At 45.0% G+C, this 10464-nt stretch overlaps 1 protein-coding gene across 2 annotated transcripts in view; it reads left to right on the forward strand.

Annotated features, from left to right (window-relative positions):
• Nucleotides 1-10464, forward strand: part of lnpep (leucyl/cystinyl aminopeptidase) — a 38209-nt gene that overhangs the window by 2953 nt on the left and 24792 nt on the right. For both annotated transcript variants that reach the window (XM_063195110.1, XM_063195111.1), the window contains exons 2-5: nucleotides 3426-3699; nucleotides 5091-5523; nucleotides 6910-7085; nucleotides 9288-9426. In XM_063195110.1, coding sequence (XP_063051180.1) covers nucleotides 3426-3699; nucleotides 5091-5523; nucleotides 6910-7085; nucleotides 9288-9426 — 1022 coding nt within the window. The remainder of the gene's footprint in view (nucleotides 1-3425; nucleotides 3700-5090; nucleotides 5524-6909; nucleotides 7086-9287; nucleotides 9427-10464) is intronic.

Genomic DNA, 10464 nt, shown 5'->3' on the forward strand with positions numbered 1-10464 from the left:
GAACCTTCCAATGATAACGGTATTTTTTAAGTAATAAAAAACTTAAAATGCTCTGTTCCACATTATTACGCAAAGTAGTTTTGTAGTGTTGTAATCCAAATTTCTTTCTTTGTTTCCCATTTACATCAACACAGTTGGATTTTTGTACCTTCTAAATTACATTTCAATGTTCAATACTTGATGATAACCTCTTTGTCTTAGTAACTGGAATGCTGCCTTTAACATTGAAGTCAATGGCAGGGCATTGCATGGGAGTTATGGAAGCCCAGATATCCTTGATGCTTTGCTCTCAACTGTTTTTGTTTGTTTGGTCTGGTGACCCACACTTCACTCTTCAATATACCCATAGATTTCCATGCCACGTTTAGGTGCTTTGGTGGTATCGACATTTTAACTCACCAGACATAAAACCCCATTGAAAATGAATGGGATGTTATGTCTGGTGAGTTAGAATGTCATCATCTCCAAAGCACCTAAACGTGGCATGGAAATCTACGGGTATATTGAAGAGTGAAGTGTGGGTCACCCGACCAAACAAACAAAAACAGCTGAGATCAAAGCAGCAAGGATATCTGGGCTTCCATAACTACCATGCAATTCCATCACTTCAATATTAAATGCAGCATTCCAGTTACAGCTTATAGCAAAGTTTTGAACATTGAAATGTATTGAAGGTACCAAATGCCAACTGTTTTGATGTAAATGGGAAAAAAAGAAAGAAATTTGGATTACAACACTACAAAACTGTTTTGCGTAATTAATTGGAACAGAGCATTTTGGGCATTTTAAGTTTTTTATTATTTTAAAAAATACCGATGTCATTGGAAGGTTCATTCAAAAACGTTTAAAATTGTACTCTAATGGCTGATGACTTGAAAAATATGACGACTGTCATTTCTATTGATTATTTGGGAAAACGGCAAAAAATGTCATTTGCGTAATAATGTGGAACGCGGTGTAGATTGAAAACATTCAGCCAAAAAAAGTGCTGTCATAAGTGCATTGCATCACATTGCAGGTCAGTGCAGAGTAGAGTCTTTGTCCTGTTGATTCTCCAGTTCTCTGTCTCTCCAGCTTCAGCACTGGAGGCTTATATGCAGTCAGTGACCTGGGCTATTCTGACATGCCGAATTCCAGTGGCTGAAAGTGAGAGGCAATAATGCTGTTTTGAAGTGAAAGCCTAGCTGGGCAACTCCAACTCCCATTGTCATTGTGACACAACACCCCAGGGCACACAAGGGTTCACTGCACACGGCACACAACGGAATTGTATTTATGCCTCACCCGTGCAAGGGGTCAGCCCCCAAGGGAGCAGTGCGGCAGGACGGTACCATGCTCAGGGTACCTCAGTCACGGAGGAGGATGGGGGAGAGCACTGGTTAATTACTCCCCCCACCAACCTGGCAGGTCGGGAGTCGAACCGGCAACCTTAAAGGCTACAATTCTGACGCCCTAACCGCTTACCCATGACTGTCCAGTTGAAGGCTGTTTTGTTGGCCTTATCTCCAAATCGACTACTAAGCAGAGAGAGCGTAGACTTCTTGCAGAGATTTTGTGCCTCCTCCAGCTTCAGCACTACGTAGTGGCTCATATCCGGGTGGTCATTGACCGAGGCCAGGGATGTCAAACTCAGGCCTGGGGACTCCAACTCTGAGTGGGCTTACTACATCCAGGGACCTAGGCTATTCAGACATCCCAAGTGGCAGATTGGAAAGTGTCTTCAAGTTGCGGTTGGCTGGTGTTCATTTAGAGCAGTGTTTCCCACCTTTTTTGTCTTGTGTACCCCCTAAACACTTTCGTTGTGCCATGAGTACTCCCTAAGTCAAGTTTTATATCGCTTTCTCTATCCCAATGTAACTAAGCTCCATGTATTTGTTAAAATTATATTTTTCCAAGTACCCCCTGCAATGTGCTCGCGTACCCCTAGTGGTACACGTACCCCTGGTTGGGAAACACTGAGTTAGAGCACTGGGCACAAGACTAGACTTCTATCTTTGTCCCACACTCAGGTTATTCAGACATAGTGCAGGGAGTAACTTAATTACTAATGTTTCTGGCCATATGCAAATGGACTACTCCAGCTATGTGGAGAGCTTCTTCTCTGTGTTTGGACTACATTTCTGTCCTGTAGGTCCTGACGTGGACTAACGATATAGGGACTGTGCTGCTGCGCTTGGGGACCCGCTTTCGATTCCAGCCTGGGTCATTTGCAGATCCCTCCCCGTCTCTCTCTCCCCAATCATTTACTGTATCTCTCTCCCCACTGTCCTGTCACTAATAAAGTCTAAAAAAACTTCTATCCTGTAACCTAGAACTAGGCTATCCAGACATGCCGAGTGGAAGACAATAACGATGTTCTATTTCTAGCCCTGTCTCCAAATGAACAACCGCTCCTACTACTGTATACCACTCAGAGGGAGCGCAGCCTTCTAACAGAGAAGGGTAGTTCACATCCAGTGAATGACCTAGACCAGGGGTTTTCAAAGTGGGAGCAGGGGACCCCTGGAGGGCTGCAAGGGGGTGTTAGGGGGCTGCGTCAGGTTAGCCGTAAAAGTATAGCACAACAAAGTGAATAATTTAATAAATTGAATAACTAATGTAAATTAAAAACGAAACAATATTCCGGACAGCATTATAATAAAATATTGCATCTCTGAACTGCATCTGCAAAGTATTGCTACTTATTATCGTTTTTATTATACAGTATATATCCTAGTGGGGCACTGCCTCACAGACCTAGACTATGGTTGTGAAAGGGGGTGTACACAAAAAATAGTGTGGTGTGACCCATGTAAGGGGGCCTTGGCTGGAATGTACCGGTATATGGGGTGCCTTGTGATAAGGAAGTTTGGGAACCCCTGACCTAGGTAGATTATTCAGGCATGCAGAGGGTCTCACAATAATGATGGTCTGTTTCTGGCCCTATCGCCAAATGGTCTACTCCTACCCCTTTCCGTGCAGAGTGAGAGTAGAGTAGACACAAGACTAGACTTCCATCCAGTGTCCTATTAGAACGAGGCTGTTCAGACATGCCGAGTGGCGGCAGGGCAGGGCACAATGATGTTCTGTTTCCAAACGGACTACCTCTCCTGAGCGAGCGCCGCTGCCGAGGAACATGATCGAGAACAGTACAAGAGAACCGTTGGGGCAGGGGCGTTGAGAAGGATACAGCTGAGTGGGGGCGGGGCTTAGTTCACATTGGGGGGCATTAGTTTATTTTATTTTTCAAAACTAAGGGGGGCGTTGGCAGGCTTATGATGAGGTAAAGGGGGCATTTGGAGGCATATGATGAGAACAAGGGGGCGTTTGCTCAAAACAGGTTGAGAACCATTGTGCTAGACCGAGGCTGTTCAGATATGCCGAGTGGTGGCAGGGCAAGGGCACAATGATGTTCTGTTTCCAAACGGACTACCTCTCCTGTGCAGAGCGAGCGCCGCTGCCGAGGAACATGATCGAGAACAGCCTGTTTGAAGAGGAGCCCGACGTGGTGGACTTGGCGGCACCCCCCAAGGAGGCCACCCCCGCCTCCTCCTCCACCTCCTCCTCCTTCCCCCTGGACCCGGACGACGTGGTGTACGAGCCGCGCAGCTCGCGGCTCCTGGTGCGAGGCCTGGGCGAGATGAACGACGGCGAGGACGAGGAGGAGGACTACGAGTCGTCGGCACGGCTACTGGGCATGTCCTTCATGAACCGCAGCAGGTGGGCCAGGGAGGGACGGGTTTTTTTCCGTAGTAGCAGACGTCAGGCTGGCGCAAAACAGGGCTACAGTAATGCCTCTATCGTATGGAATAATTTGTTTGTTTGTTTTTATTAGGTTATTTAGGAGGCATATTAACTGCTTGTACACCTTAACCCCTTATCGCAGAGCCTCTGTTATAACCTTACTGTCACAAAAGTTATAATGACCATGTCTTAATCTGTGACCTAAGGCTCTCTGTAATGTCATAGCAATGTTGTTATGATTTTAGTTGAGTTTTTTCAGCAAATAGCGACCCCATCTGCACTAAGAGACTACGACATGGCTCCTGTTATACAGTCGTTTAGCTGTTACCGGAATGCCAATGACCAAGTCATAATGTAGTACTAAAGGCCCTGTGCACAGTCATAGTGGAGGTGTAGTACTATGGCAGTTACCGGTATGTTTTTTCAGTGACTATTAAAACGTTCCAGAGGTATAACGGCACGTGTTAACCCATTGATGCCTGATGTTGCCCTGGCGCCTGGAGCTGCATTACGCAACATTCAGGCTAATGAGATTTTAGACAACTTTATTAAAAATCTCTGTTTGTTTGAGATCAATGAATGAACACATTCTAATGAAAGATGAGGGTCTTAGCTTTTAAATGCAACTTAATGCATATTTGTATGTGCTTCAGAAGCTGAGATATTTAGGTTTTTACAGGATGAGGGCAGCTTTTCTTAAAAAGGGCTCAGGCATTCAGCACCCTTTTTTGCAGGTGCCTTAGGCGTCAATGGGTTAAGGGACTAATTGACCACTACAATTACTAATCGATTCATGGGCATTAGCTGTAGTTGTACCACCTGACGTCTGCTACTAAACAACCCCATCATTGACCCAGGTACTGTCCTTGGGCGTTGGGGTTGCATGTGTGTGTAGTGTACATATACATGCAAATGTTCTGTCTGCGTGACAGCTTTGTAACTTCGTATTACATTCTTTGCCGATCATTCATTTTATCTAACGTAATACTTTCATATATGTAATTGAACTCGTATGAAATCATATTATGACTCAAATTACAACATCGTCAACAATTCAGTTACAGCATATTTACTCTGTTTGGCAGTGTAGTGGTGTTTTGTGTTGTACGTGCTGTATGTTACACTCTCTGTGAGACGTAAGTCACTAACATCTGACACTAGTAATGTAATTAGCAAATAATCTGGTGGTGCTGCAAGTACATGTGGTGTATGTATATACTGTAGATGAGAAATGTATGCGGTACCTACCCTCTTCGCTTGAAGTGCACCATGCAACATCCGTGATATTGTTTGAGACAGAGAGTAGCGCTCTCCCATCCCTTCTCTTTCCTGAAACACTTTTCGTTTCTGTTTACCTATCTATGTAGCTCCTCCAGCCAGAGGCCGCCCAACCAGCGTGCGCCCTACAGCCGTCAGTCGGGGGTGGGCGGCTTCTGCTCCATGCCCTCGCTGCGCACCATGGTGGCGGGCGTCTTCATCCTGGTCCTGGTGGCCTCCCTCGTCATGGTCCTCTACTTCCTGCCCGGCTGCACCTTCACGCGAGACGGCTGCAAGAAGACCAACGGCTCGTCGTCGCAGGACAGCGTCTACCCCATCTCCGCAGACGGGCGGCCGTTCCCCTGGGCGAGCCTGCGGCTGCCGTCCGCGGTGGCGCCGGACCACTACGACCTTCTGATCCAGCCAAACCTCACCAGCATGACCTTCAAGGGCTCGGTGACCATCGGCATGACCGTGCAGGAGGACACGGAGGTGCTGGTGTTGCACAGCGCTGACATCTCCATCAGCAAAGCCACCTTCCAGGTAGGGATGGCACAGTAGATGGTGAACCACGAAACTATGATAAAAATGTTAACTATAATATAACAGTTAAGAACTAGAAGCACTCAGAGAGTGCAGACCTCAGCCAAGGAAGCTGCTTGATAGACCATTGACTATGTTACACCCTAAGTCTTTCTGCCCTCTTTTTGTTGAGTCCCCGCAATGCAATTTCTGGTCACTAGGGGCATCTAGATATATAGGCCAGCAATGGTGAAGAATCGCTTAAAAAGTCCTGGTTCCAGTTCGTGATCCGGATCACCACTAGAATTTATTCATTCGTTCCTTGGGTCATCACTAACAACTCCACAAAGTTTCGTCCAAATCAGTTGATTAGTTTTTGAGTTATGCTGCTGACAGAATCTTTCCAAAAGTCCTGGTTACGGTCCGTGCTCCGGATCACCACCAGAATTTAATCACTTGTTCCTTGGGTTCCACCTTGGGTCATTAGCAACAACTCCAGAAAGCTTCGTCGAATTCCGTTGATTAGTTCTTGAGTTATGCTGCTGAAAAACAAGCAAACAAGCAGACAGACAGACCGACAGACTGACAGACAAACGAACAGACAAACCAACGCAACCGAAAACATTACCTCCTTGGTGAAGGTAAAGAATCGTCCTGGTGGAAGTATGCCCATTAATATCTTACTGTGGGGAAATTCATATGTCGCAGCAGTATCACACATACAACGTGTACAAAATAGATGACATACAGTACACTATGCACATATAAACACAGGACCAGAGTTTAAAAGTTTGTAAGGGAGATATACATCAGAAATGTTGTAAAAAAAAATAGAGGTATACTTACTGTCTAAATAGATACATTTATAAGGGATGGTGTGCTGCATTTTTGTTTACTAATACCGCAAAGCCCCCCCCAACCCCCTTACTGTACTTCCAGAGGCGTATTCCATGAACTTGGCTCAGTAGTAAACCAGATTAGAGTAACCTCGACATAGTGGTAAATCATCTTATAGAAGAGCCTGGAGTACTCATTTTCTTAGTGAAAAAGAAATAAAGTCAGTGACACTGCTTGTCTACTGTGTATTTAATAGAGCGCAACGTTTCGACCTTCAGGTCTTCATCAGGCCTGATGAAGACCTGAAGGTCGAAACATTGCGCTCTATTAAATACACAGTAGACAAGCAGTGTCTCGGACTTTATTTCTTTTTCACTTGGATTTACTCTCATTGTCCTGCACCTGGCCCATCGTGTGGGATGTGCACACATCTACTCCTCTGAACTTGTACTCATTTTCTTAACCAAATCACATCTGTGGGCTATTTATTAGTAGGTTTACCACTTCATGAAGTTTAACCTACTCAGGAATATCACTTCACCATGCTGTTGTAATACACCCCCTTCCCAGGAGCAGGACGTGAAGCCGATGGAGTACAAGCCCTGGCAGCAGCTGGCCATCAAGCTCCCGCAGCAGCTGAAGAAGGGCCAGAAGTGCAAGCTGACGCTGGAGTACTCCGCACACCTCTCCAACAGCTACGACGGCTTCTACAACAGCTCCTACGTGGACACCACCGGCACCAAACGGTAAAGCTGTACAGTGCAGCATGTGGCTTAATGCTTAAGGAGATGGGTGTAAGATCAGAGGGTTGCAGGTTCGAATCCCACCCTTCCACTCCCCTACTCATTCCATGTCTGAGGGGCCCTTGAGCAAGGCGTCTAACCCTACACTGCTCCAGGGACTGTAACTAATACCCTGTACACAAAGTAACTGTAAGTGGCTTTAGATTTCAAAAAGTGTCAGCTACGTGTTATGTAATGTGAAAAAAACTAGGGCTGGGCAACGTTCACGCGTTAACGGTGCGTTAACTATTGAGGTCGTCAGTATCGCCCAACAATTTTGTTAACGCTTAACGCATTGGGGTTTTTTGTGAGGTTTTTTTTAGGCTTTTATGACCATCACGCCGTTCGTTTACTTTTATTTTGAAAGCGCCAGCGCGCTGACTGCTACTAGCCCTGCCCCTCTCGCACGCAGCAGTTGGAGGCTTCTCTATACGCCACTGCGTCTAGTGACAGCTGACAGAGAAAAAGACATCACGGTCTAGAAAGTTGGCAAAACAAAATAGGCATAGCCTACAGAAGGATCTTCTGAATGGACATTTTCGGTACAAAGTTCTACAGCCCTCATTGCGCAGCTCTCGAACAGCTTGTGGCTCGCCTTGGCAACTCGCAAGGTTATAAAAAATATCGTAGGCATAACACCATGTTATGCTGACGACCGTCTATCATCACCTGTCAATAACGCCACACGGACTGACAGTGTGCATAGCTGATTACCAAGGAGGTGTCATTGCTGATTACTAAAGCCTTGATCAAAAAGCCGACTGCGGGATAGTAAATTCCTGCGCCTGACAAAGTTACATTGGCCATTCATATCGGCACCAACAGTAGGCCTATCATTTCGCAGAGCCCCTAAGTTTACCCAAAATCAGCAACCTCACGTTGTCAGCGTTTATGTTATTGTTTTGTCATGTCAACATTATTGAGTTGAAAGTTGTAATTGCTGCCAGCAGTCAGTCGATTTGTTTCTAGTCGCTGCAAGTGCGACACCTTAAATAATAAGATGAGAGAGTGGAGGACGGAGAGTGGACGGTAACTCCACGCTCTTGACAGAGAGGGAGGGAGGGGCATTGCAGACAAACGCCTGCTTGCCTATTTCATTTCAAGTAACAAGTTTTGTTTCTCAATGTAGGCCCATGTAGACTATCCTAATTTGAGTTCCTAATATTTCAGTTTCAGTTAAATCTTAAATAGTATAGTTTAATAATTGTATGCAATAATGATGGTACTCTTATCTTAAATAGCCTAGTTTAATGATTGTATGCAAAAATAATACTCTCCTCTACAATAATTTGTTTCATTAGGCCTATATATGCATGCTCTATAACTTAGTCTGATATGTGGGCCTAAATTGGCAAATAGGCCTATTTTTATTTTGAAAGATAGATATAGGCCTATTACACAGGTTACAGCCTACATATGCAAATTATGATTATGATTGGTCTACTTCATCTTAGAAATAGATAGTCTGATTTTAAAAAACAGCAAAGAGTCCATATATTTCTGTGGTTGTATGTGATCTATGATAATTATGGTATAATCAAATTTTAAATAAATTGGTGCTACTGAAGCCTTTTTTTATTTTGAATTCATATTTGGGTTTTGCGCTCTATGCGATTAATCACGATTAATCACAGAAAGTCATTGAGTCAATGCGACTAAAGATTTTCATTTTTGCCCACCCCTAAAAAAAAAACACAAACTCAGTGGCCTACACTCTAATGGGGTCGGGGTCCATGGTGAGCTCTTGTTTTGCCTCCATCACCTTCAAAGACGTCCCTGAATGGTACACCAACAGGCTTGCTGTTGCTGATATGGGGTTGTCGTTATTACAGATTCACAAAAATAGACGAGCTTGCTCACCCTGCAGTTAATATTCAGTTCAGTGTGTTTGAGGAATGGCCCGGTAATGTAATTGGGCAATAATCTCTTCTCTCTGTGGACCGTAATTGGATTCTTCTTTGTGTGTGTGTGTGTGTGTGTGTGTGTGTGTGTGTGTGTGTGTGTGTGTGTGTGTGTGTGTGTGTGTGTGTGTGTGTGTGTGTGTGTGTGTGTGTGTGTGTGTGTGTGTGTGTGTGTGTGTGTGTGTGTGTGTCTCTCTCCACGTGTGTGTGTGTGTGTGTGTGTGTGTGTATGTGTCTGTGTATGTGTCTGCTGTTCTCTTTGCAGAGTTCTGGCTGCGACCCAGTTCGAGCCTTTGGCTGCCCGCAAGGCTTTCCCTTGCTTTGACGAGCCAGCCTTCAAAGCCACGTTCTCTGTGAAGATAAAACGCGAGGCTGACTACATCAGCTTATCAAACATGCCCAAGGTACATAGTCGCTTGCTGTGTTTCTTACTCTGAAAAATAATCAGTCAAATCAAAGTCAAAGTCAAATGATGCCTTTTACCGAACTCCAAATGTGCCACTGAAACAAAATACACACACACACACACACACACACACACACACACACACACACACACACACACACACACACACACACACACACAGACTACACAGACTACACATAACCACACATAACCACACACACAGACTTCACATAACCACACACACAGACTACATATGACCACACACATGCCCACACACACAGCCAGACATATGGCCATGAAAGGCAGTGGTGCTCCATTCGTTTCTAATGGCCATGAAAGGCAGTGGTGCTCCATTCGTTTCTAATGGCCATGAAAGGCAGTGGTGCTCCATTCGTTTCTAATGGCCATGAAAGGCAGTGGTGCTCCATTCGTTTCTAATGCGCGAGGCAGGATCCTGAATGGCAGAGTGTCGTTGGGGGGGGTAAAGTGTGACTCAGTCACCAGGGCCCCATTTACAGTATATAGGGAGCCCACACACAGTCCAATATACGTATGTACTGTAGATATATGGCTGGGGGGGTCCATTGGAGCTGATTGTACATAGGGCCCACAATGTGCTGCTACGCCCCTGGGCAGGGCCAGTGGCAGAGCTGATGGCTACTCCTGCGTACTGCGGCCAACAGCTCCATCTAATCTCTTTCTCCATTGTGCAACTTGTTTGCTTGTCCTCAATGCATTTACTTAACTGTTGGAAACTGTCCCTCATTCATACAATAGAGAGCAGCCCTGCCCCATGCAATGAAAACAGAAATTAAACCTTTCAACAAGGCATTGTAGTGCCCTATAGAGGAGGGTGAGGATATTTGTTTATCAATGATCAAGAAATGTGTTACTTCTTTTTTATGTTTGCAAGACACCCACAATGAATTACTCCCTCTGCGCAACAAAACAACGTAAACACATAAATGAAATGACCAATACCTACAAAGTAACATTAAATAAACAATGAAAAACATATGTTTGGTTCAGAAATGAA

Source organism: Engraulis encrasicolus, chromosome 3 (genome assembly GCF_034702125.1).
Source record: "Engraulis encrasicolus isolate BLACKSEA-1 chromosome 3, IST_EnEncr_1.0, whole genome shotgun sequence".
Taxonomy (NCBI): domain Eukaryota; kingdom Metazoa; phylum Chordata; class Actinopteri; order Clupeiformes; family Engraulidae; genus Engraulis; species Engraulis encrasicolus.